Source organism: Gossypium hirsutum, chromosome D10 (genome assembly GCF_007990345.1).
Source record: "Gossypium hirsutum isolate 1008001.06 chromosome D10, Gossypium_hirsutum_v2.1, whole genome shotgun sequence".
NCBI lineage: Eukaryota > Viridiplantae > Streptophyta > Magnoliopsida > Malvales > Malvaceae > Gossypium > Gossypium hirsutum.
The window spans coordinates 1,333,814-1,361,413 of NC_053446.1; the positions used below are offsets into that span (position 1 = coordinate 1,333,814).

At 37.1% G+C, this 27,600-nt stretch overlaps 2 protein-coding genes across 7 annotated transcripts in view; both read left to right on the forward strand.

Annotated features, from left to right (window-relative positions):
* The window catches only part of LOC107935352 (cysteine-rich receptor-like protein kinase 10), a 94,215-nt gene that overhangs the window by 40,046 nt on the left and 26,569 nt on the right, over nt 1–27,600 (forward strand). Inside the window, exons 4-7 of one of the 5 annotated variants that reach the window (XR_001694199.2) lie at nt 73–283; nt 383–617; nt 772–978; nt 1,065–1,092. The exons of 2 other annotated variants lie outside the window; for them this stretch is intronic. Coding sequence is in view for 2 of the 3 variants with exons in the window: in XM_016867932.2 (XP_016723421.2) it covers nt 73–283; nt 383–617; nt 891–978; nt 1,065–1,376 (846 nt within the window). In the remaining variant the exon portion in view is untranslated. Of the gene's footprint in view, nt 1–72; nt 284–382; nt 618–771; nt 979–1,064; nt 1,426–27,600 lie in introns of those variants that run through there. 2 more of the 5 variants (XM_016867932.2, XM_041102669.1) reach the window with 2 other exon arrangements.
* Nucleotides 3,502–5,289, forward strand: LOC107935356 (cysteine-rich repeat secretory protein 38). Of its 2 annotated transcripts, none has more exons than XM_016867942.2 (3): nt 3,502–4,574; nt 4,707–4,823; nt 4,905–5,289. In XM_016867942.2, the coding sequence occupies exons 1-3, from the start codon at nt 3,779–3,781 to the stop codon at nt 4,961–4,963; spliced, it is 972 nt and encodes a 323-aa protein (XP_016723431.2). In that variant the 5' UTR covers nt 3,502–3,778; the 3' UTR covers nt 4,964–5,289. The 2 variants fall into 2 exon arrangements, with proteins under 2 accessions (XP_016723431.2, XP_016723430.2); XM_016867941.2 differs by having other exon boundaries at nt 3,506–4,574; nt 4,704–4,823.

Consider the following 27,600-nt stretch of genomic DNA (forward strand, 5'->3'; position numbering starts at 1 on the left):
ATGCGAATTAAGTATGTGAATACTCCTGCATTTGAATTTTGATATGCTATGTAAATGAATGAATTCTTCCAGGGAACATTAGCAGACGGTAAAGAAATTGCAGTTAAAAGGCTGTCAGAAACTTCCAGTCAAGGGCTTGTTGAATTCAAGAATGAAATCATGTTAATTGCTAAACTACAACATAGAAATCTTGTGAGGCTCTTAGGATGTTGCTTAGAGAAAAATGAGAAGTTGCTTGTATATGAATTCATGCCCAACAAAAGCCTGGACGTTTTCCTATTCGGTTTGATTCTTGAACCTTTAACTAATAAGAAAAAAAACATGAAACAATTAATGAAAATGTACTCATTTGTTTTGTTCTTTTTTTCCACATTTATATCAGATTCGAAATTAGCTGCTCAACTGGATTGGCAGAAACGATTCAACATTATTAAAGGAATTGCTCGAGGTATTTTATATCTACATGAAGATTCTCGTCTAAAAATTATACACAGGGACCTTAAAGTAAGTAATGTTCTACTCGATAATGAGATGAATCCGAAAATTTCCGATTTTGGTATGGCAAGAATTTTTGAAGATAAAAACGAAGCAAATACCAATAGAGTCGTCGGAACATAGTAAGTATGCATATTTTCATAACACATTCCTTTACAGTGCGAGGCTTATGGGAATATTGTTATTTAATTATTTTCTTTGTTTATAAAATTTTCTATGGTATCATCTAATTTTATTTTAATAAATTGTCTCTTTGTTTCTTATGAATTAAAATAGTGGATATATGGCACCAGAATATGCTATGGAAGGACTCTTTTCTATCAAATCTGTGTTGTTCCAATAGGGTCGGAAGCGTGTAAATTATTTTTAACTTATCAACAATCTGATGTTTTCAGTTTTGGAGTCCTTTTGTTGGAGATTGTTAGTGGAAAAAAGAACAATGGTTTTCATCATTTAGAGCATGGTGAAAGCTTGTTGACTTTTGTATGTTCTTTATCCTCCCTTTTGTCCTCAAACTATAGATTAAATGTTCTAACCATTCTACGAATAATTTTAAGCTACAATTGTAGGCATGGAAATTATGGTCCAAGGGCGAAGGAATGGAGCTAATAGATCAGGTCCTTGTTCCTTCATGTGTGGCTTCTGAGGTGCTTAAATGCATTCATATTGGGCTATTATGTGTTGAAGAAGACCCGGCAGACAGACCAACCATGTCATCTGTGATTTTCATGTTGGCAAGTAATAGTACCATAACACTTCTTTGTCCATCTGAACCAGCATTTTCCGTTGGGCGTGCAATTGCAAAGCCAACTGAACCTATTTCAGATGATGGAGTCTTTTCGGTTAATGAAGTCACAATTTCAAATTTCTCAGCTCGCTAATTTGATTGTTGTACTAACAATACTAGTTTATCAAAAAAATTTCATTTTATTTCCCAGTCTGAATTAACAACGCTATGAATACTAAAGCCATGATTTTTAAGAACTTGAACCTGAAACTATATATACATATATTTGAATTTTAAATTGAGTATGAAGTTGGTGATAAATCAATTTAAGAATATTAATTTTTTACTCAAATTTTTTAATGTATTGAAGCACCTAAGAAAGTTGAAAATTATATGGATTAATACTTTCTAAAGTATATATAATTTAGCTACTCTTTGCGATTTGCATAAGGAAACAGACATAGAGCAGGGAAGAGTGTGATTTTTATACTCTTGTAATGATAAAGGAGTTGCAATAATTTATTTCATTAGTTTACACTTAATCTGGAATTCATTTCCAAAAAAAGAATCCAATTAACTTCCAAAGACTAGTCTTGCATCTAGAAATTAAGAGTTTGGGTACGTGTTACCTTGTGCAAAGTGTCGCTACTTTGTGCAAGTTTCTCGTATGCTCAGTTTAGATTAATTCAAATTATATGGAAAATTATAACTGTTGTTTGACAAAAATCCAAATTTGTATGGCTTATGTTACCCCGACAACAATATGATATTTCATTGCTCGAACCCGTGAATCAGGAAATAAAGGGTTATATTTAGTAATATCAGTTAGCAAGTCAATGGAATGCTTTCACTGTCCCGGACATGGTCATGTAGCCAACTGCCACATTGAATATTATTTTTTGTTCACTTCTGCCCCATCCATTCATTGGGAAGCCCTAAACAAAATAAAGCAAGATTAGGTCAACATGCGTAAATGAATGTTTTTAGTCATATTGACAAAGTGTTGGTGTCAAAGGCAGTGAGCAAGCTGATTTTGCTTTGCTTGATCAGCAAGCCTCGTGACTTGGGGAAGAAACAAAAGTAGAATTTGCCTTGGTAGAAACAGAATTAAAGCAAAAGGAGAAATTGGAGAGTATATGAATGAAAGAACAAGCTGGATTTTTCATTAACAAAGCATTGGCAAGTTGGGGCAAATTACCAATAAAAGCCATTTTTTTTCAAAATTTACCGAAATGGACCGATTTTTTGATTATTTACCGGAATGGGCCATTTTCCGCGAAATCGCGTCCACGTCAGCGCGATTTCAGAATACGTGTCAGGACATCGCATCCACGTCAGCGCGATTTGCTTACGTGGACACAAATCGCACCTACGAGGACGCGATTTGCTGACTTGGATATGTTTTCGTCGAAAAAGATCCTTTTTTGCCCCTAAATTTCGATTTTTTCGGTTTAAAATTGAATTTTGAAACATTCAAATCATTATTTTCCTTATTTATTTGAAGTAAACACCGGATTTTTTTACAGAATTGTTGTATTATTTTTTCTGATTTGACACGTGTATGGAATAGGTCCGATAAATCATTAGAACGTAAGTAATATAATTAAGATAATAACAGTATTTCTATAATATTTCAATTAATTAGTTTAACTTAGTTGGTTAATATGCTTGCTCTTTTCCCTTGGTATCTTGGTTCAATAGCAACAAGTACAAAAAAAGATTCAAAATTATTACCAACAAGATTTGAACCAATGTACCAAGGGAAAAGAGCATTTACATACCTCGTTATTCTCTCCATTTCCTTCGACCCTTATTTCCAGCGTTATTGGGCGAACATCATCGGCAACTACACCGCCAATAGTGCCTACGAGCGTGACCTGAATAGCATCTTCGAGGAGATCACCTCTATAACAAAATCCAATTATGGGTTTTACAGCAACAAGGTCGGCGAAGTCAACGCCATGGCACTTTGCAGAGCAGATGTTAAGCTAGATGTTTGCTCTAGTTGTTTAAACGAAAATATCTAATTATTATTAAAAAAAAAGTTAACAATTCAAGTCTAATTATTTTAAACTTGAATTGACACATGGAATAGATTTAAACTTAAAATGACTCAAACAAATCATTTAAAATTACTAAAGTCTAAAAAGATCAAAACTCGATCCAAATTTATAATGACAAATTTAAAAGGCTAATACCTCAACCCTAAATAATTCAAAATCCTAATTAATTCTAATTGAAATAATCTAAAATTTTTAAAATTAGACTACGTGCAGGCTTGCTTATTACAGTCATTGAATACATGTCATTTATTGGTAACCAAGTCAATGGAGTGCTTTCATTGACCCGAACATGGTCATGTAACTAACTGCCACATTGAATAATTATTTATCATTTACTTCCGTTCCATCGATTCATTGCGGACCCAGCTCTCCTTGTAGACCAATTTACACAACAAAACTGCTTTATCATCTTCGTATTGTTAGAACCAGTCAACAAAATACAGCCACCTTCAACAATTAAACGTTTAATTTGTAAGTGAATTCCCTAGAGAAAATGGCAACGGAAATTTCAAGAACAGTACTGTTTCACTTCTTGTTTTCAGGTTTAACATTTACATTCCTCGCTACTTTTGCCATTTCCTTTGACCCTTATTTCCTGCATTCTTGTGCAAACAACATCGGAAACTACACCGCCAATAGTGCTTACGAGCGTGACCTCAATACCATCTTCAAACAAATCACCTCTATTACAAAATCGAATTATGGATTTTACAGCAACAAAGTCGGCGAAGTCAGCGCCATGGCACTTTGCAGAGCAGATGTTAAGCTAGATGTTTGCACTGGTTGTTTAAGTGAAACTATATCAAGGGTCAAGCTGGATTGTCCTAACAACAAAGAAGCCATCGGATGGTCTGCGGATTGCACGTTACGGTACTCGAACACAAACCTCTCCGAGAAGTTGGAAATTAATCCTCAAACCTGTCTATATAATACAGGATCTACGGCTGATGAGTACTTTCAGCTCAGACTCGGAGAATTGTTGAGTGACCTGCGTAATAAAGCAGCATCAGGGGGTGCTCTTCTTAAATATGCAGCAGGTAACTCGTCGCTCAGGGCTTCGGAAAGGTTATACGCTCTAGTGCAGTGCACTCCTGATTTGTCTGAGGGAGACTGCAATCATTGTCTTGATAAGGCGGCAACCAACGGGATTCTGCGGTGTTGCCTTAAGCAGAGGGGATGCCGGGTTCTTAGTCCTAGCTGTAACTTGAGGTTCGAAACATATCCCTTTGTTGAAGCCGGAGTGGAGTTTCCACCACCCCCGTCACCCTCGGGCGATCGGCAAAAAGAAGGTACGACAATTTTCCTTCCACTGTCACTTCTTCCAACCACCTGTTAGCACAGTTTCAATTTGGAGGCACTATATTAGTCTATCACTCTTGTTGAATCGAGAAAATCTGATTCTGCCCTTATTTAATTAGAAGAGGAACCAAACAAATCAAAAAGGACTCCAGTACTAGTTGCAAGTTTATCAGTGATATTTGGGGTAGCTGTGGTTTCTATCTCAGGTTTCTTAATCTGGAAGAGGAGAAACAATCAAGGTATGCAATGGCAAACATTACAAATTTGTTTTGTATTGTTATATTGATCACTTTCTTACTTTCTTCTTTTATTAATTTCAGATACAGAGTACAGAGAAATTCAATTACTTGACTTGGTAGAGGGAAGAATTGATATGTGAGAATCAAGTTTGTAACGTTAGGTATAATTAATAAATGAATTCTTTCGGGGAACACTAGCGGATGGTAAACAACTGCAGTTAAAAGGCTATCAAGAACCTCCGATCAAAAGCTTGTTGAGTTCAAAAATGAAATCATGTGCTTTTTTCCTTCTTTTTTTCCCTTCTAAGCTACAATTTTAGGTATGGAAGCTCTTATCTGAATAGAGCTAATAGATAAGTTCCTTACTCCGTCGAGTGTAATTTTTGAGGTGCTTAAATGCATTTTGGGTTATTGTACATGCAAGAAAATCTGCTACTCAGTCTAATCAAATCATCTCTTATTGTCATGTTGGCAACCGATACCGTAAAACTTTCTCGTGCAATTAAACCAACATCCTTTTTGGGCATATCATTGCGGAATCAATCAAACACATTTCAAATGATGAATTTTTTTATTATTATTAAAATTTTTCACCTCGCTGATTTGATCACTATTTTAATTTTAAGATTATATATTTGAATGTAAAAATTAGTATAAAGCCGATAACTAATCAATTTATGAATATTATTTTTAATGTGTGGAAGCACCTTAATTAGTAAACAAAGTTCAAACTTGCATCAAATTATACTCCCAAAAATATACAAATTTTAGCTACCCTTTCTTCTTTCAATCCGCTCTGCTGGACTTGTATTAGGGATGAGCAAAACTTGATTTAATTTGAAAAAATAAAAAAATTTCAAATTTCGAATTAATCGAATCGAGTTATTCGAGTTATTCAATTTTTTTGAGTCAACTTAAATAAGTAGTTTGAGTTTCAAGTTCAAGTCGAGTTGAATTTTATAATTCGAATAACTAGAATAATTTAATAACATTTTGGTATAACTGCTCCTTTAGTCCCCGTCAAGTTTAAAAATGAGCAAATCAGTCTCTCTCTTAACAAAAATTATAAAATAATTAAAAATAATTTTTAAAATTAAAAACATTTATAAAAATTTCAAACTTTATATTTCTTTAAAGAATTGTAAAAAATTTTGTAAAAAAAATTCTAAATAATATATAAAGAAAGGTACAATTTTAAAATTTTCTAAAATAATAATTTTAGGGACTTAAATAATTTAATTAATTTTTCAAGTTTATCATAGTAAAATATCTTTTCTTTTTTCTTTTTTTCTTTAATTTTTTTTAAATATATACAGTTTCAAATTTACGTGCTCAAACATGAAATTAGTTATATTGTAATAATATTTTAATTTGACATGATTAATTTTTTAATTCAGCTCGAACAATTTCACTCGATTTGACTCGACTTAAATTTCATTTCACGCGACTCGATTCGAAAAAATTTCAAATCAAATTAAGATGATAAAATAGGACCTATCAACCTGATTAATTAACTCGGAACTTTTTCACTCCATTCGATTGAACCTTCTTCCTTATTTACGTGGCAATTAGAAAACATATAGTAGTAAGGAAGAGTTCAAATTTTATACTAAGTAAAAATTCAAAAAGTTACATGTTTTTTTTTATTATAAATATACTCTAAAAAGGGTTAATCTAAATTATAAAATCTAAAAATTTATTTGATAATGGATCCAATAATGAATAATTTCTCTACCACCGAATTGAACATTGCATTTCAGTTTTAAAATCTATTCTAATCAAAGAAACCAAATTAACTTGACTTTGAAGAAATCAAGCCAAGTCCTACACCATAAATAGGCAGTCTGATAATTGGGTATATATGCACTAAAGATAACCAAGAAAAATGAGACACGTTCCTATCATGTCCTTTCAAAATGTGTTTAAATTCTACCAGTATATTTTTCCACAACTTGCATCGCCATTTTATGAGAGATCCATCAATTACAGACAAAAACATCAAGGAACCCAAAGGCCAAGTCTTATAAACTTGTCGTTATTAGCTGTACCAGAAAAAACAACCTTGTTTGTCTAATACAATTCCAACTTGCATGTTTTGTATCCTCATATTCTAATTTCTGTAGAGGATTTTTTATGGAAAAAAAGGAATTTTATAAGTGAAACGGAATGCAACAAAAGACGATGAAAAGGAAGATTAGAATAGATATTTCATAACATAGATGATAGCTTATAAGGTGGAGAAAAATTACTAAGTGTGGCTGTAGGTACAAGGGTAATAAAGTTGCACATTAAATAGGAGTAATAAGAGGCATTTTTACTAATAAAGAATTTAAGTCTTGTATAATAGTGAATAATCCATTTTTTTTAAAAAAATGGAAGATGTATTTAATGTTACAAGAAAAGGTTAACATGTAACATTTAACTATTGATAGAAGTTCTTGTGCTTTAAGTTTCTTTGTTGAAGATAGATGGATTGACTTATTACACCAACCTAAGTTCTCCAAAATTTCAAAATGGTAAAGATAATCGAAGAATCTTATCATATTCTTGTCGAGTAATATTTTATCATGTCTTATTGATAAGAGTGTTCGAGTATTTATACATGTTGTTACAAAAGCTATTACAGCTCATGATAGGGCCCCACTATTTTAACTTGACTCCACTGCCTCTAGTACTGATACTTTCTATCCCTAGTACTGACATTCTTTGTAAGCTCCAGGTTTGTTGGGCACGTGTCTATGGAGCACACGATCCTTTCTGTTCCTGGGACTAACATTCTAGGCGGGCTCCGCACCTACTGGACTCGTGCCTAGGTGGCCTACGGAGCACACGGCCCTTTCTGCGAGCTCCCTGAGTCCTCGCGAGTTGGATCTGTGGCCTTGCGTTACAAGATGGGTCCTTGGCTTTGCCTTGCGAGTTGAGTTCACGAGCTCGTTCTGCGAGCAGGGTGAGCTAACTCGCCTTGCTATCCTCTCGTGGCTCGCTTCGCACCCAATCTTTTGGTGGGACCTATCCGGGTCACAGGTAGGTGACCCAGATCCTATCTAGGACTCAAGTTGATGATCACCAATGTATAACAATTCTAATGTTATTTTCATAACTATTTTAATTAAGTAGTATAATGTGAAACATTTTTTGCATATCATCTCTTAGAACATGAGTTGTTTTTGTAAAAGATTTGTTCTTAAATAAGGTTGTTTTCAAATAAGAATTGTTCTAATATATTCTGATCATGAATTTTCTCAATTAATTATTATTGACAGGTTGTTCCTAACAATAGGTGTTTTGAATATAATTATTCTTAAATTTCAATTATTCTAAATAAGAGTTGTTTTAAATATTAATTATTCTTAACAAGAGCTATTCTCAAACAATTACTACTATAGGCATCAACAGTTGTGAACATAATAGTTATTCTAGAGCAACGGTTGATTTGAGTGGTGATTATTCTAAACAAAAGTTACTCTTCAGATAAAAATATTTAAAAAGAAAACAATAGAAGTGATTAGAATATATTTATCTCGAAGTTGAATTTATGTGAATCAAACCTACTCAAACCTTAAACAACTTAAACTCAATATGACTCCAATGAGTAACTTAAAAATACTAAAATCTCAAGGAATAAACCTAAAATGATCCGAACCCATATTAATGAAATCCAAAATTAATCCTAAACAAATAATTTAAAATTTTTAACTGGAAGCAACAGAACCTGACAGATCTACCTCAAAGTAAAACTCATTTCAAAGTGAGACAAATTAGATTATTACTTGCAGTCTTGCATACTACAGTCCTTATATATATATATGTCAGATGTTTTAGGTAATCTGTGACAATGGAGTTCTTTCACTGTCTTGGACGTAGATGTAGCCAACTGCCACATTGAATAGTATTTCACTTCCATCCTCATCTGGACCCAAACTCGTCATCTTTGTAGACTAAGGCTTAGTTTGGATGGGCGGTGTGTTTACCTCTGGTGAGGTTAAAAACAGCGGTGGCGGTGAGATTAGTTACTGTAGCGGTGAGATTGGATATTGTAGCGGTGAGATTAGAAACAATGGTGGAGTGTGTGTTTGGATTCAAACGCAGCTGTAGCGGTGAGATAAGAATAAAAAATGACTATTAAGGACATCAGATTAGAATTGATATATAATAGAAGTTTTTAAATTATTTTACTTTTTTAAAATTATTAAAATATGTGAATTTATAAATTAAATTAATAAAATATTAAAATGTATCTTCCAATATTTTAATGAATTATATAATTAATTTAAAATTTTTATTAGATAAAATGATAATTATTTTTAATTTTTTAAAGTTAAATATTTTTTATAACAATGATAAATATTATTTTCATAAATAGTAACATTATACTTAGATCAAATTTTGAAGTATCTAAATAGATGATTTTTAATTAAAAATATATAATAACATAAGACATAACAAGTTTCATTATTACTAGAAATTTTTAATTATAAATAATTTAAAATAATAAATAATTTTTAATTTTTAATTATAAAAAAATACTTATTAAATTTAATATGAAGATTGTATATATTAAATTAATAATATTATTTGAAATTCTTAAATAGAAAATTAGATGTAAAAGGATAAAAGAAAAAGTAAAAAGCATGGATGAAAAGGTACTTTCCATCTTTCAAATGGAGTTGCAAATTCTCACTGCATGTAGAACCTCCAGTGGCGCCACTGATACTACAACATGATGAGAAGACTCCAGTGCGGCAATGGGTAAAATCCGAACACCAATATCAGTGCGATTGATTTCAAGAAAATGGTCTAAACGCACTGAAACGGGAGATTTTTTGTATCCAAAAGGAGCCTAAGGCTCCCTTTGGTTTGGCTTTTACAGCCAGTGAGGTGCAGTTGGGGAGAAAAAATGGTGCCAATCTCACTGCTATGCTGTTTGGTTCAGCAAGTCAATGCAGTGAGATTGCATCTCCACCACACTGCTCAGCTGAAAATCAGCTGGTGATTTCAGCAGCAATGAAGGTGCAGTGAGCTATTGGTACTTTAACTCTCCAAAAATACCCTTACTTTAACTCTCCATATCTTCCCTCCTCCTACCATGCTTCTCCTTCTTCAATTTGTGCAACCAGTTCACTTCACAAAGCTACAGGTAAGTCATTCATCTGCTGCTGCAACTTCTGCTGCTGCAACTTCTGCCATTTTCAACCATGTTTGGTTGTGGTTGTGGTAGTGGACTTTTGTGGACTTTTCAACCATTTTCAACTTCTGCCACTACCGATCTTCTGCAACTTATGCCATTTCTCTGTAACAAAGGTGCACCGGAAACTTGAAGAAGATGATAGATGGATAGAACAAGAGATATATAATCGATATAATAGATGGACAGAACAAGATGATAGATGGACAGTGTTAGAATTGTGTGACCCAAATTCTAAGAGATTGCTTGCAAGTCAAGTTAAACAAAAATATATTTTCTTTCTAGAAGATTTAGTATTTATTAGTATAATATATTTAGCATTTATTAGTATAGTTTATTTGACTTACTAATTTAGCCTATAAATAGGCTCTTTTACAATCTTAGAAATGAGACACACCCATTAGATTAGAACTCATAACACATTCAGAGAATTTTGTGTTTACGTTTTCGGGTTCTTTGTTTTTCGGATTTTCGGGTTTAGTTTTTATCTCCATCTTTTGTACTCTTCATTCTTTTTCCATTATAGTAAAATTATCTTTGCCCGTGGTTTTTTATCCTCTTTGGAGGGGTTTTTCCACGTTAAATTTGTGTGTTCATCTTCTCAATTTCTTCTGCTATTTGTACTTTTTTGTTGCTTAATCGGGACGATCCTAACAGACAGAAACCTGAAGAAGATGATAGATGAAGATGATAGAGGTGTTAACTTTGCAATACAACTACAACATTTCTATGATGGGTTGGATGGACAGAACAAGCGACAATTTGATTTTATAGCTAGAGGGAGTATTTGGTTAAAAATAGGAAGATAAATAATCGATATATTGGAAAATGTCAGCAAGAATGAGCTTACATGGGGCATAAACCAAGAGATATAAAACGCTAACCTAGCAGAATGTACACTCCAAAAGTAAACATCTTATAACCTGGAATTAGGAACATTAGATTTTGTTGAGCCTAATAAAGATGAACCAGAGGAGGAAAGTATGAATAATGCAGAAGAAGAGAATAACGAGCTAGCCTTTCAACTTGACTGGTGGTGTAAAAGTAAAGAATATCCAAAACAGGTAATTCCAACCATAACTAAAATGGTTCCTTTTTATTATTAAAACACCTAAATTGGAATTGAAACCACTGCTTGAACACTTGAAGTATGAGATGTTTGGGAGAAAAGAACACCTTGCCAGTAATTACATACAAGGAGTATGTAAAAATAACTTTTTCGAAAAATATTAATAAATAATTTAAATTAATTATATAATTTATTAAAATATTAGAAGATATATTTCAATATTTTATTAAATGAATTTATAAATTCACATATTTTAATAATTTAAAAAAAAGTAAAATAATTTTAAAAACTTCTATTATATATCAATTCTAATATGATGTCTTTAATAGCCATTTCTTATCCTCAACTCACCGCTACAGTGCGTTTGAATCTAAACACACACTCTACCATTGTTTCTAATTTCATCGCTACAGCATCCAATCTCACCGCTACAGTAATTAATCTCACTGCCATCGCTGTTTTTAACCTCACCGGAGCTAAATACACCGCCCATCCAAACTAAGCCTAAATCATATACGCAAACAATCCAAAAATCTATTGACTTGACTCATATTTTTTATTAAGGATCAGATAATCTTCTACGATGGACCAAAACTTTATCCCTTACTAAAAGCACCCATATCATAAATTTCATAATATAGCTGAGCTCTCTCGTCTTATGATCCAAACAATGAGGTAAAGCCAAAAAAAAGAAATGCAGAGCTCCACAGTTTTCATAACCCTGTGGCTGTTATTAATAGTCTTTTCCGTGCTTAGCCCTGTAACTGAAGCTCAGCCACCCACTTATCGCTACCACGTTTGTCCTAACACCACCACTTTCCTCATAAATAGCACTTACCAAGCCAACCGTGATACCCTCTTAACTTCTCTATCGTCTAATGGCAGTCGTGGTAATGGTTTCTACAACACAACTTCAGGCAGAAACCCCGACACGGTTTACGGTCTTTTCCTCTGCCGTAGGGATCTTTCTACCAGTGTTTGTCAAGCGTGTGCCACCTTCGCCTCTACAGACATTTCCCGACGTTGTACTGTTGAAATAGCAGCGGTGGTTTGGTACGACGAGTGCCTCCTACGATACTCGGACGAAAATATATTTTTCGCCGTGGCTGAAGAACCTGCAATTATATTGTTTAATACTAAGAATGCAATTGGGACAGAAATCCCTTTCGACCAGCTAGTGGCTACCACAGTTGTTATGAACATGAACAATATAACTGTTGTTCCAATAGGGTCGGAAGCGTGTAAATTATTGTACTAAAAAATCACACAAAGTTCAATTCCCAGGGAAGAGAGGTGGATCACATGGATCTCTTAAATACCAAGTCTTTCCTTAGTCAGAATATCCCTTCTATAGTAATTTAATAGCACAATTAAATACTACTATTATACCCTCAAATATTGAAAGAAAAATAGGACAAAAAGAACATAAGAGTTTTAACGAGGTTCGGTAAATTATACCTACGTCCTCAGGCACTAACACCAGATGATAACTTTACTATCTCCAAAATATTACAAACAAATAGAATTCCTTAAGAATTCTCAAATGGGAGAAGAGAGAAAACTAAGAGAGAAAGATTGGTTGGGATGAACTTGTAAGGCCCAATTTTATGCCCAGGCCCGAATATTAAAACAAGATAAACAACAGTCCAATTACAAAGGAAAATAACAAGCCCAATGTAGCCCATGGCCCGAAACAAAAATTAAAAACCCAGCCCAGACAACATTAACATTTTCGGCAGAAAGATGCCCCCAAACCCTGGTGCCGCATGCCTCGCGTGGCCTCCTCGTCTGCCACGCCCAGCTCTCCATGCCACCATGTCGGCCACCTGCTCCTCTGTACCACCATGCCTCTGTCACCTCCATTGTGCCCATCCCATGCAAAGAGACAGAACAGAAACAATAGGAAATAGGATGAAAAGGGGTTATAAAAACCCGAATCAAAAATTGTATTTGGCAGTGGAATAGATTGAAGATTGCAGATCTTGCCTTCCTGTATTTGGCAGCGAAGCAGATCAAAGATGGCAGATTTTACCTCCCTGTCTACAGTGGAGTACATTGAAGCCGATAATTCTATCTCCCTGTATTTGACAGTGGAATAGATCGAAGATTACAGATCTTATCTCCCTAAGTAATAGTGGAGCAGATCGCATCAAGTCTTATCTCCCTAAGCAGTAGTGGAGCAGACGAAACCACAGATTTTACCTCCCTGACTACAGTGGAGTACATTGAAGCCGATAACTCTATCTCCCTGTATTTGGCAGTGGAATAGATTGAAGATCAAATATGGCAGATTTTACCTCCCTGTGACTACAGTGGAGTACATTGAAGCTGATAACTCTATCTCCCTGTATTTGACAGTGGAATAGATCGGAGATTACAGTCTTATCTCCCTAAGCAGTAGCGGAGCGGACGAAACCACAGTCTTATCTCCCTAAATAGTAGTGGAGCAGACTAAAAACACAAATCTCATCCCCATGGAGTCGTAGCAGAGTAGATTGAAGCTACAAGGCGTATCTGAAGTTGCAGTAGAGCAGATCGAAGAATCATAAGACGCAGTGGACTAGAATGAGGTTACTTGAAGAAAGGAAGCACCAAAAGAAGTCAAAACTCGGCGAGCCCGGGCAAAATTGGCCTTTCTTAGTCTTGCTCTGTTCTCGTTACACGATAACAAGCAAAGAGGGGCAGCTGTAAGGCCCAATTTTATGCCCAGGCCCGAATATTAAAACAAGATAAACAACAGTCCAATTACAAAGGAAAATAACAAGCCCAATGTAGCCCATGGCCCGAAACAAAAATTAAAAACCCAGCCCAGACAACATTAACATTTTCGGCAGAAAGATGCCCCCAAACCCTGGCGCCGCATGCCTCGCGTGGCCTCCTCGTCTGCCACGCCCAGCTCTCCATGCCACCATGTCGGCCACCTGCTCCTCTGTACCACCATGCCTCTGTCACCTCCATTGTGCCCATCCCATGCAAAGAGACAGAACAGAAACAATAGGAAATAGGATGAAAAGGGGTTATAAAAACCCGAATCAAAAATTGTATCCGGGGGGGTTTTTTTTTTCTTTTTTGTTTGTTTTCTGGCATTTTAAAAAAACAGAAGCTAGAATTTAAAAAAAATACATAGATCTCAGTACTGAGATAGCAAGCATTCGGGAAAAAAGGAAAGGCAAACGGAAAAGGTTACCTTTTTTTATACATTTTCTTTCGATTTCTATATACATATCTATACCTTTTTTTATTAATATAAACCTAAAATCTATATACATATCCGGTGGCCGTCCGGTGACCCCCCCTTGGCCGGAAATCGCTCCGTGCCCTCCCTCTCCCTCTTTCTTTCTTTTTTTTTCCCTCACCTGGTCTCAAATGAATTTTTCAAAAAAAACTTAGCTTTTATAGGGGACCAAAACACACCGTTTTGGTCCCCCTGTTTAATGATAAAACGACGTCGTTTCGGACGTGGGGCGGGTCGACCCGACCCGCACCAGGGCAGGATCCGCGTGTTTTTGAGCGGAAGGGCTATTTGCGCAATTGGCCCTTCCGCATTTTTATATTTCGCAATCAAGTTATTCGTTGTTTATAAATTGACCCCGAAATCCATTACACTTTGCGATTTAGTCCCCCTTCCAACGGTGTCGTTTCAAGTGTTTGGATAAATTACTTATTTGATCCCCCATAGTTTAACGCGCGTTCTGATAAGTCCATTCTCCTTTAATTTCTTTCAAAATTCGCCCCAAAGATTTGGTTTTAATCCAATCTCATCCCTTTTTCATCTATTTTTTTTACCTTAAATTTCATAATATTTTTGCTGTTTAATTCAATTTTAAATATTAATTGTTATATATATAATATTATTATCATTGTTGTTTTATTATTATTGTATTATATTTAACTATATATATATTTTTCGTTTCGTTTCTACTATTATATACATATATTATATATTCTTTAATATTAATATTTGTTCACATATTTCATTACGCATATATATATATAGGTATTTTTGTGTATATGGTATTATTTTCATGTATTCATTTATTTATATCATTTTTTTAAATAATTATATTAAGTATACACTTGTAAATATCGTGCTATTCGTATATTTCCCATTATCTCATACAAATATCTTTGCATTATTCGTCATATATTTCTTTCATTTTTATGTATATGTTTTTAGATATCACAACATTTATATATTTTGCATTATGTCACGTATACATTTTTTATCTTTACTATTGTGATTATTAGTATATGTTTTTGTATTTATGAATATATCTTTAATACATATAAGTATATATTTATTATTAATAGATGTTTTCAACATTATTATTATGTATATTATGCGAATATTTTAACATTATATTATATATGTATTTATATATATTACGCATATATATATACCCCTTTTTTAATATTATATTTTTTACATATATATGTAGATATACGTACTTATACATACTTAAATATATTTTTCATATTTCTTAATTCTTATATACTTACATATATTTATGCATATTTTATATCATATACATACTTATATATATTCTTTATATTCTTAAAAATGCCTTTTGTATATTTCACATATTTCATAATTCATATACATATATTTTATATTATCACGATTTGTAAATATATAAATACACATTTACATTTTTTATAATACTTACCGATTTTATATATATGTACATACTTATCTATGTTTTCATATTCTGTAATTTATATATATTTCTTATTTTATGGCTTTAAATTATACATGCATATATATATATTTTTTACATAATTGTATTTATTGTCATCATTGTTATTTGGTGTTTGTTTATTTATCCATGTACACTTGTGCTTTTTCTAAAATGTTAGTTCTATTTATTCATTTGTATGCTTTGTTTATGTAATCGCCTCGTCATTTCATTTTGCCTATTGCATTGTTGTTACTCATTTTACTTTGCTCACCTTGTCGTATTCGTTATTGTTTTGTCAAGCATTGACACTAAACACCAAAAGGAAAATTTTTCTAAATAAGGCAATATTTCGCGTTTGGAAACTCGAGAAAACGTGCCCTAACGTGCTGGGTTTCGATTTCTCGTTTGACTAAATAGCCAAATATCCTCTTAAAGCTTCAAAGTATGGTTTCATTAAACTATAAGGTGATCTTGGTTTCGATTTTTAGAGTATCGTGTCCTAACGTGCTGGATGTGATATTCCTTCGGAACAAGAGAATCTTATGTTTCAATTCACGATATCAGATTTTCTTTTGAGGATCGTATTTTTTAAAACTCTTTAAATTTTCAATTTTCGACACTAAGACACTAGTTAATCAACTAGGTACCAATTTTGGGCGTATCGAGTGTGCTAATCCTTCCTCGTGCGTAACCGGCTCCCGAACTCATTTTTCTGAATTTCGTAGACCAAAATCGTTGTTTTAATAAAATCAAATCATTTATTAAAAACAACCACTTTTTGAGGTGACCCGATCACACCTCGTCAAAAAAGGATTGGTGGCGACTCCCGTTTTCATTCTTTTTTTAAATCCAAGTCGACCCCGTTTTCATCAAAAAATGGTGTCAACAGCTTGACGACTCCACTGGGGATGTTTAAATAAGAGAGTCAAGCCACGAGTGGATTACTTTTTGTCTTTGTGTCAAAATTGAAAAATTGCTTTTTGCCTTTATTTTGGCTTTTATTATTTGTTTATAATTACTGCTTTGTTTAGAGTTTAGGTGTATACTTCTGCACATTCCATTGCATGACCGTTGGTCACACCTTTTAAGTGGGAAGTGAGAAACTACGCCTTCGTGAGGTTTTCACCTCCGCATGGGATAGTGAATCGCTTCCGGGATACATCCGTACCTATGTCTTCGTGAGATTTTCATCTCCGCATGGTCATAGGGAAATGTATTCCCCTGAACTGAACTCGGTCCATATGAGCCTATAATGGGTGAGGATCGAGGAATCTGCTGGTTCAGGTACCCTTACTTTAGAACCAAACCACACATAGCGAGCTATAAGAACCCACCGAGATAGAGCTATTCCAGACCCTAGTGTTTACCGAATAGATGCTTTATTTATTACTGTTTACTTTAAATCCTAGCTCTAATTTGCTTTGTTTGTGATTGCATGGCATTTTCATTTCAAAAGAGGTGTCGATTCACGTTCAGTATAGATAGAAAGCTTATCATGGAAAAGAGGTTTCTTGATAAAGTAGAAGACAATGCAGCTGTACGATTATGGGCTGAGACGATATGGAGAGAGAAAGGCGATAGTCTTGCAGAAGGGTACGTATCAGAGTTATGGGACTTCACCCGTATCAGCGTAATCCAAAATGATCTTCGAGAAATGAAGGAAATATGGGATCAATGGGACGACGGGACCAAGCAGATGTTTTACTGTGATTACGGGGACTTGCCTTACCTACTTGGTATCAAAGTGGACAAGCATTTATTCCGAGCCCTAGCCCAGTTTTGGAATCTTGCTTACAGTTGTTTCACTTTTGGAAAAGTGGACTTGGTTCCCACCATGGAAGAATATACGACCTGCTTCGGTGTCCAAAGATTCAAATTGACAAAGCCTATTCTAGAGCTGCTAGTGTCCCGACATTATTAAAAAATTGATGAGCATTACAGGGATGAGCGAACAGTGGGTAACTGCCCGGATCCAACAGAAAGGAGACAGTAAATGCGTTCCTTGGAAAAGCTTGCGAGATTTAGTATTAGCACACCCTGATGTGAAGAAAAGAGTGGATGTCTTCGCTCTAGGTATCTATGGATTGGTAATTTTCCCTAGAGCTTTAGGGCACGTAGATGAGGCCGTCTCTGATTTGTTCGATCGGCTTAGTAAAGGAGTCACGCCCATCCCGTCAATCTTAGCAGAAACCTTCAGATCTCTAAGCGCATGTCGAAGAGCAGGGGAGGGAAGGTTCATCGGATGCGCGCAGCTACTATTGGTGTGGTTCCATAGTCACTTTTGGAAGGTGGAAAATGTCTCCTATCGAGTCTTCTCAGAAGACTATTCTCCATTGAAGGAACAAGTTGCTACACCAAGACGAGACGACATCACGGAAGAAAGTGGATGACGATTCTCCAAAATCTTCAGGAGGATGACGTTGAATGGAAAGCTCCTTGGATGGTACCCGATGAGATCCTGTATCGATGTAGGGATTTCGACTGGGTCCCTTTACTCGGAATTTGGGGAGCTGTCGGTTATGCCCCTTTACTCGTATTAAGACAATATAGATCGAGACAGTTCATACCAGCAACACAAGGGTTGGCTCAATGTGAGTTTTCTTATAAGGATGAAAACTACAAGAGAAAAACTCGAGAAATATCTAACGCTTGGAAACAGGTTCACCGAATGAAAAGATTTACCGTAGGAGCGATGGCAACTTCAGAATATTATGGGTGGTGGAGTAAAAGAGTCAATGACAACATCCCTAAGCCGAGGGAAGATTGCGTTCAGTCTATAGAGGAGCATCTACAAGTAGTTCCGTCAGAATTAGAGATCATCAAACGAGACTTTGAGAAAAGAAATTCTGAGTTGGGAAAGAGGATAGAACAGTTAGAAGAAGAAAGAGTGCATTTGGGATTAGACATCGATATCCACAAGCTAGAAGCCGAGAAATTAAGGAAGGGAAAGAACAAAGCTGAAGAGGATTTGGATAGTCTAAAAGCAGATTACAAGAAGCTGCGATTGTCGATGAGAACTGTCGGTCTAGGTAAAACGTCAGAGCAGTGGCGACAAGAGATCAATGAGGAAAAGAATAGGGCCGATCAGTGGGAAAAGAAATTTCAAGATGCTCGAGCTCGAGAAAACGCTTTGGAAAGGAGTTTGTTAGAGTGCCGAAATGAGAAGGCAGGATTAAAGGCCAAGGTGGCAGAGCTAGAAAAGTCACTTCACTCGTACCGTAGTCGTAACTCCATGATCGAATTAAGAGCAAGCTTAAATAAGATCGAAGAACTGAAAGGAAAGGTAGAGGAGCTTGAGGACGCATTACACAATTCTGAGCTACGAATGGAGCTTCTTGAGAGGAGTAATGATCAATGGCAAGAGCAATTCCATCATTCTCAAAGGCAGATTAGAGATAGAGATTACGTTATGGGCGAAGCTGTGACTCAAGTGCGGGAAGTGGCTGATCATCTGCAAACATTAGCAGTTCAGGCCGATGTATTGAGTTTAAAATATGAGTCAGAATCAAGCCGAGGTCGAGATTTAGCTTGGCTTCTTAGGAAGGTTAAGGCTTGGGTATAAAGGCGAAGCCGTATATGTAATTTATTTTATGTAAAGAAATTTGCTTTCTAGTTGAGTTTTCTAATGAAATTGAATTCGAATCAATGCCTCTTTTTTTTTGCATTCATCTCATACATTTGCATTACATCTCATAAAATGACCCTAATAAAATTAAATTATGACAGTTACCCTGGAAACCAACAAAAATCTAATCAAATATCACTACGGTACTCGTGCCAAACAAAAGCAATGGATCAAAGGTTGGAAAGATTGGAACAGTTGCAACGAGAGATGCAAGATCAGATGCATGAACGACTGGAAAAAATCCAGCAGGACATGTTAGAATCCCAGAACACTGTGATGAACCAATTAAAGCAGTTATTGGCTGGAGGAAATAACAAAGGAAAAGACCCCGTAGTCGATGCTGGGGAAGATCACGATGACCCTGTTTATCCTCCAGGTTTCACCCCAACTAACATCCAAGCACAACCAGAGGTGTACCCACAGAGGGTACCGGTTACCATTAGACCTCAATATCTGGCTGGTGCCTCGGTACCATTGCATTTTCAAATGGGCTCGGGTTCTAATCCCGGGGATAATCCCACTAATCCTGTGGTCCCGGACCTCGATGATGTGGCAGAAACAGAAAAAACAAGAATGAACCTGCCAAAACAACTAGAGGACCGATGTAGATGGTTAGAGGAAAAATTTAGAGTCATGGAGAACATCGACTATCATCGCGGGGTTGACGCCAAGGATCTGAGTTTGGTCCCTGATTTAGTACTCCCACCTAAGTTCAAAATGCCGGAATTGAAAAATATAATGGGACTAGTTGTCCTGAAGCTCATATAACTATGTTCTGTCGAAGAATGACAGGATACGTCAACAACGATCAGCTGTTAATCCACTGCTTCCAGGACAGTTTGATCGGATCTGCAGCCAAATGGTACAACCAACTGAGTCGTGCTAAAGTTAGTTCATGGAGAGACTTGGCGCAAGCTTTTATGAAGCAATACAGTCATGTAACGGATATAACACCCGATCGAATTACGTTACAAAACATGGAGAAAAAGCCTAGCGAGAATTTCAGGCAGTACGCCCAACGATGGAGAGAAGTGGCAACACAAGTCCAGCCACCCCTTTTGGAAAAAGAGGTCACCATGTTGTTTATCAACACTTTGAAAGCCCCGTTCATCAACCACATGTTGGGGAGTGCTACCAAGAGCTTCTCGGATATGGTAATGTCCGGTGAAATGATTGAGAACGCGGTAAGGAGCGGTAAGATTGACACGGGGGAAAACTTCAAAAGACCAGTCCCAAGGAAAAAAGAGGGCAAGTAAACAACGTAAGCACATATAGCAAGAGCCATTCAAAACCGATTACTGTTGGCCCTCCAAAAATGATAACCACTAGTCACCAAGCCCCCTCAAGGCAGAACCAACAAGCCCAACACAAGGACTAACCAGAGAGACTTCAATTCACGCCATTCCAATAACATACGGGGAACTGTATCAGAAGTTATTTGATGCACACATAGTATCTCCATTTTATCTCGAGCCCATGCAACCTCCATATCCCAAATGGTATGACACGAATGCCCAATGTGAATACCATGCAGGGATACCAGGACACTCAATTGAGAACTGCACTGGGTTTAAAAAGGCGGTGGAAAGGTTCATTAAGATGGGGATTGTGAAGTTTGACAACCATTAGGACCCAACGTAGCAGCGAATCCGTTACCCAACCATGCTGATAAAGGGGTAAACGCAATAATCGAAGGTGAGAAAAAGAGAATCAAAACCGACATTGCAGAGATAAAAACCCCATTGAGTTGGGTCTGGAGACAAATGATAGAAGGAGGTCTCATCAAACAAGATTCAAAAGAAAGGCCCGAAGGAACGAAGACGTACTGCGAGTTTCATGCTGAAGAAGACCATGACATTCAAAACTGCACTGAATTCAAGGCCATGGTGCAAAATCTGATGAACAACAAAGAGCTAGAATTTTATGAAGAGATCAAAGGACTTGAAAATGGAGAAGTTATGCCTCGGAGGAGGGGCCTACGGGAAAGGCCCCAAATCACCCAGTGGTGATTATTTCAAGGCCAACGAGTACAGGATCTGGAATACAACTGGCGCCAAGGGTCATAATCCAAAAACCTGTAGCCTTTCCTTACAAGGATAGCAAAAAGGTTCCTTGGAATTACGACTGCAATGTGATGATCACGGGAGAGGAGAACCCGATAAATGCTTCAGAAGAGGGTAATGACGCAGGCTTCTATACGCGTAGTGGAAAACGTTACGACCTGGGAAATACAAAAAGGGAGCCTATAAAAGGAAAAGCCTTGGCGGTTGAACAAGATAAAACGAAGACGACCGGAATTGAACCGCATATTAACACACCGGTGACTGAAAATGAGGCTAGAGAATTCCTAAAATTCTTGAAGCATAGCGAGTATAGCGTGGTGGAACAATTGCATAAGCAACCCGCTCGCATCTCAGTGCTCGAGTTACTTCTAAGTTCAGAGATACATCGTAATGCGTTGGTAAAAGTGCTAAATGAGACTTATGTCGCTAAAGATATCTCAGTGAACAAATTGGATCGCCTGGTTAACAATATAAATGCCGATAACTTCATCTTCTTCAACGATGATGAGATCCCGCCAGGTGGTATGGGATCTACCAAGGCCTTGCACATCACTGCCCGTTGCAAGGGGTGTATACTACCGGCGGTACTCGTGGACAATGGATCGGCCCTGAATGTTTTACCCCTGTCCACTTAAACAGGCTACCTGTGGATAGTTCTCACATGAAATCATGCCAAAATATAGTGAGAGCATTTGATGGCACTGAGAGAAAAGTGATGGGGAGAATCGAGATACCTCTATTGATTGGTCCAAATACATACGAGGTGGACTTTTTGGTAATGGATATTAAACCATCTTACAATTGCCTATTGGGGAGGCCTTGGATCCATTCTGCAGGAGCTGTACCATCGTCACTTCACCAAAAGTTAAAATTGGTGATAGAGGGTCGATTGGTGACTATAGGTGCAGAAGAAGACATCATTGCATCAGTCACCGATGATATGCCATACATAGAGGCTGATAGTGAAGCGATAGAATGTTCATTCCGATCATTGGAATTCGTAAATGCCACATTTGTCATCGAGATGAGCAAAATCCCAGAGCCTAAGATATCCAAAGCTACGTCAATGAGCTTACAGCTAACGATGGGAAAGGGAGCATTGCCTGGAAGAGGATTGGGAAAATACCTCCAGGGAAGGGTTGGAGTACCGATCCTAGTTAACAAACAGGACCGTTATGGTTTGGGATATAAGCCTAATGCGAGGGAAAGAGGAAAGAGATGGAGAAAAAGCAAGAAAGAGAAGAGCACATTTGGGCGGGATAGAAGTCAAGTGGGGACCGATAACCTTTCCCCATATATCTAAGACTTTTGTTTCAAGGGGAATTGTCCACCCTGAAGAGAAGGATGAGGTTACAGAAGGAAGGATTGAGAGGTTGGACATCAATGCCATATCCGCGGAAAAAGGGTGGAAAGGAATTTATCGGGCATTCGTCCTTACGAACCTGGAAGTGTTTTGAATAACTGGACTGCAGAAGAGATCCCTGTAACATTTAGAACTAATTCAGAGTAATATTCAGAACACTTGTTGCCCTAAGCCTGGGGGTGATAAGAATCTTTTGTAAAAGGCACATGTCCAAAATCTAATTTCAGTGAAAACTTATCATTCAGTTTCATCTTGAGCAAATATTCTTTATTCTTTTCATTCCCTTTATAATCATAGTATGCATACAAGTATTCTTAGATTCTTTTATTTGGGCCTCCATTTGTTCCAATAACAGGTCTTCAGATATCAACGAGATGAGCGACTCTGTTACTAATTCAGAGTCTCTATTTGAGCAAGACATGAGTATAGATAATCCTCAAGATTTTGAAGGTGACCAAGACAGCGTTTTATCTCCGGATTTGTTAAGAATGATGGAAGAAGAAGAAAAACAAATTCTACCCTATAAGGAATCAGTAGAAGTTGTGATCTTAGAAGAGGGCAGAGAGGTAAAAGTTGGCGCTTGCATTGCCAAGGAAACAAGGCGAGACCTTGTTGAGTTGCTTCAAGAGTTTAAAGATGTCTTCGCATGGTCCTACCAAGATATGCCAGGTTTAAGTACTGATATCGTGGTACACCGATTGCCTATAAAGGAAGAATGCAAACCAGTCCAACAAAAGCTTCGAAGGATGAGGCCTGATGTCTTGCTAAAAATAAAGGAAGAAGTCAAGAAGCAATTTGATGCTGGTTTCTTACAGGTGGTCAAGTACTCAGAATGGGTAGCCAATATAGTCCCTGTTCCTAAGAAAGATGGGAAGGTGCGAATGTGTGTGGACTACAGAGACTTGAACAAAGCCAGCCCAAAAGATAATTTCCCACTGCCTCATATCGATACCTTGGTAGACAACACGGCCGGATACTCACTGTTCTCTTTCATGGATGGTTTCTCCGGGTACAACCAAATTAAGATGCTTTCTGAAACAGGGAGAAGACCACATTCATAACGATGTGGGGGACGTTTTGTTATAAAGTGATGCCTTTTGGATTGAAAAATGCGGGAGCAACGTATCAGAGAGCCATGGTAGCATTATTCCATGATATGATGCATAAAGAGATAGAAGTTTATGTTGATGACATGATCGCAAAATCCAGAACAGAAAGGGAACACGTGCAAGTTCTGAGAAAACTGTTTCTGAGGTTAAGGAAGTTCCAGCTAAAACTTAACCCAGCCAAGTGTACTTTCGGGGCTAGATCAGGAAAACTGCTAGGATTCTTAGTCAGCGAAAAGGGAATTGAAATTGACCCAGACAAAGTTAAGGCCATACAAGAATTACCTCCGCCAAGTACTCAAAAAGAAGTTCGGGGTTTCCTAGGAAGACTAAATTACATCGCTCGATTCATTTCACAATTAACTGAGAAATGTGACCCCATATTCCGTCTTCTTAGGAAACACAATCCAGGTGTATGGGATGAGAAGTGCCAGGAAACTTTCGAAAGAGTTAAACATTACTTGTCCAACGCCCCAGTACTGATGCCACCTTGCCCTGACAAACCACTGATACTATACTTGGCAGTATTTGAGAATTCCATGGGGTGCGTGCTCGGCCAACATGATGAGTCAGGACGAAAAGAAAGAGCGATCTATTATCTCAGTAAGAAGTTCACTGAATGCGAAACGAGATATTCGCCAATTGAAAAATTATGTTGCGCATTGGTTTGGACTACTCGGAGATTGAGACAATACATGTTGTACCATACGACTTGGTTAATCTCAAAGTTAGACCCTCTGAAATACATGATGGAGTCAACTGCTCTAAACGGAAGGATGGCCCGATGGCAAATTCTACTATCTGAATTTGACATAACCTATGTGAATCAAAAGGCTGTAAAAGGGAGCGCGATAGCAGATTTTCTAGCAAGTAGAGCCCTGGACGATTATGAGCCTTTGAACTTTGACTTCCCAAATGAGGATCTGATGTATGTGGCAACTACTGAAGCGAGCACACAAGAAGGCAATACTTGGAAATTAAATTTTGACGGAGCCTCAAATGCCATGGGCAACGGGATTGGGGCAGTCTTGGTATCTCCAAACGGTAATCATTATCCTTTCACCAGTAAACTAGATTTTGATTGCACAAATAACATGGCGGAATATGAAGCATGTATCATGGGAATCCGCGCGGCTATGGAACGCAAAATCAAGGTACTTGAGGTATATGGGGATTCGGCATTGGTAATTTATCAGCTCAAAGGCGAATGGGAAACAAGAGACCCTAAATTGATTAGTTACCGAAGGATAGTCCTAGAATTGATTGAGGAGTTTGACGACATCACTTTTTGTTATCTCCCACGAGACGAGAATCAGATGGCCGATGCTTTAGCTACATTGGCTTCCATGATCAAAGTAAATAGACCAGAGGATGTGAAGCCTATCCAAATGAGCATTTATGATGCTCCAGCCCACTGTTGTAATATTGATGAGGAAGAAGAAAAGGACGACAACCCTTGGTATCAGGACATATTGCGATACGTGAAAAATTGTGAATACCCAACCAAGCAACTGAGAATGACAAGAGAATGTTGAGGAGGCTGGCCAGTGGTTACGTCTTAGATGGGAAATCCTGTACAAAAGAGGAAAAGATCAGGTGCTGTTAAGATGTGTAGACCTGTGGAGGCCAAGCAGATCTTGGAAGAAGTCCATGATGGTATTTGTGGAACACACGCTAACGGTTTCACAATGGCCAGACAGATCATGAGATTTGGATATTATTGGTCTACCATGGAAGGAGACTGCATCAAGTATGCTAAGAAGTGCCATAAATGCCAGATTTACGGAGACAAAATTCATGTGCCTCCATCACCTCTTCACGTCATGACTTCCCCATGGCCTTTCTCCATGTGGGGCATGGACGTCATTGGGCCGATATCGCCAAAGGCTTCAAACGGACATCGTTTCATTTTTGTAGTGATTGACTACTTTACTAAGTGGGTAGAGGCTACTTCTTACGCCAACGTCACAAAGACAGCTGTCAGCAAGTTTTTAAAGAAGGAAATCATATGTCGGTATGGAATGCCTGAAAGGATCATATCAGACAACGCATTAAATTTGAATAATAGCACGATAGCAGAGGTTTGTAATCAATTCAAGATCAAGCACCACAACTCATCGCCATATCGTCCGAAGATGAATGGTGCGGTGGAGGTAGCCAATAAAAATATCAAAAGATTGTGGGGAAAATGATGAGACCTATAGAGATTGGCACGAGAAGTTGCCATTCGCCCTCTATGCTTATCGAACGTCCGTCAGGACTTCTACCGGGGCAACACCATTCTCTTTGGTTTATGGAATGGAGGCAGTGCTACCAATTGAGGTTGAAATTCCCTCTCTCCGAGTTTTTTCAGAACTAAAGTTAGACGAAGCAGAATGGGTCCAAGCCCGATATGATCAGCTGAACTTGATTGAAGAAAGGAGGTTAAAGCTATCCGTCATGGTCAAATGTACCAGAAACGAATGATGCGAGCTTACAATAAGAAAGTTCGTCCTAGAAACTTCCATGAAGGGGACTTGGTACTGAAGAAGATCCTTCCCATACAAAAGGACTTCAGAGGAAATGGATGCCAAACTGGGAGGGACCTTATGTAGTAAAAAAGGCCTTTTCAGGAGGGGCATTAATTTTAACTGGGATGGATGGCAAAAGCTTGCCCAATCCTGTGAATTCGGATTCAGTGAAGAGGTACTTTGCCTAAAAAAAAAAAAAAGGGAGAGGCCAAGGCGAAAACCCGCAAAGGGCACCTTGAGACCAAAGGGGCTTTGAATTGAAAACCCAGGAATGGGCAATTCGAATTTCGATCAAAGTGAGGCATAGAGTAGTTTTGTCTTCTCCGAATTAACAAGAAGGAGAGATGCTACATCTTGGGGCATCAACAAAGTCTTTTAGGATTTCTAAACACAGAGTTTGTGCAGAGAAGCTCATGCTGCGATATCTGGGGCACCTGTTTTTTATCTTATTTACATCTTAGCAAAATTTGCTATTTGTTCATTTAGAGCTCTGCTCTCAATAAAATTCCATCTTATTCATTGTGATAATCTTTTTCATCATATCTCAGCAAAGTTTGCTATCTTGATTGATTTATTCATTTCGAGCTTTGCTCTCAGCAAAATTTTATTTTGTCCATTTTGATAATCTTTCAAGCATTTTTCTTTGAAATAACGATTAATGGATTGACAATACACATGCAGAAGGAGTTCTGCATATTACTCTGAAAGTTTCTAAATAACACGAGGACCTGAAACAGGACTATTGTTTAGAGCTGACCAAACTTAAGGGTTAGAAGCATTGGAGGAAGAATAGTCTAAATTGCATCTATTTCTTTAGGTTTTCTGTCAAAGGTACTGGCTGAACAAGAAGGCATCAGTGATAGAACCTTGATGAACAATGAGGAATGACAACCTAAGCATTAAAAATGGATCATTCTCATGACATTCTACAAATATAATACATACACATCTAGTTAGGAGCATTTGATTCATTCTGATCATGTCATCCTAAACACTAGGCGTAAATAGGTCCTATCTTCCTATATTGGTAGGAAGTGGATCAAAGATGCAGATCTTGTCTTCCCATATAGGTGGCGAAGTAGATCGCAGAAAGCAGTCTTGTCTTCATGTATTGGCGTGAAGTAGATCGAAGGTAGCAGATCCTATCTTCCTATATTGGTAGGAAGTGGATGAAGAT

Excerpts from the sequence above, each read along its gene's own strand:
- LOC107935356 (XM_016867941.2), top strand. The coding sequence starts at position 3,779 with ATGGCAACGGAAATTTCAAGAACAGTACTGTTTCACTTCTTGTTTTCA. Across the intron at positions 4,575-4,703 it reads GGGCGATCGGCAAAAAGAAG|AAGAGGAACCAAACAAATCA; the intron begins GTACGACAATTT and ends TTATTTAATTAG. Across the intron at positions 4,824-4,904 it reads GAAGAGGAGAAACAATCAAG|ATACAGAGTACAGAGAAATT; the intron begins GTATGCAATGGC and ends TATTAATTTCAG.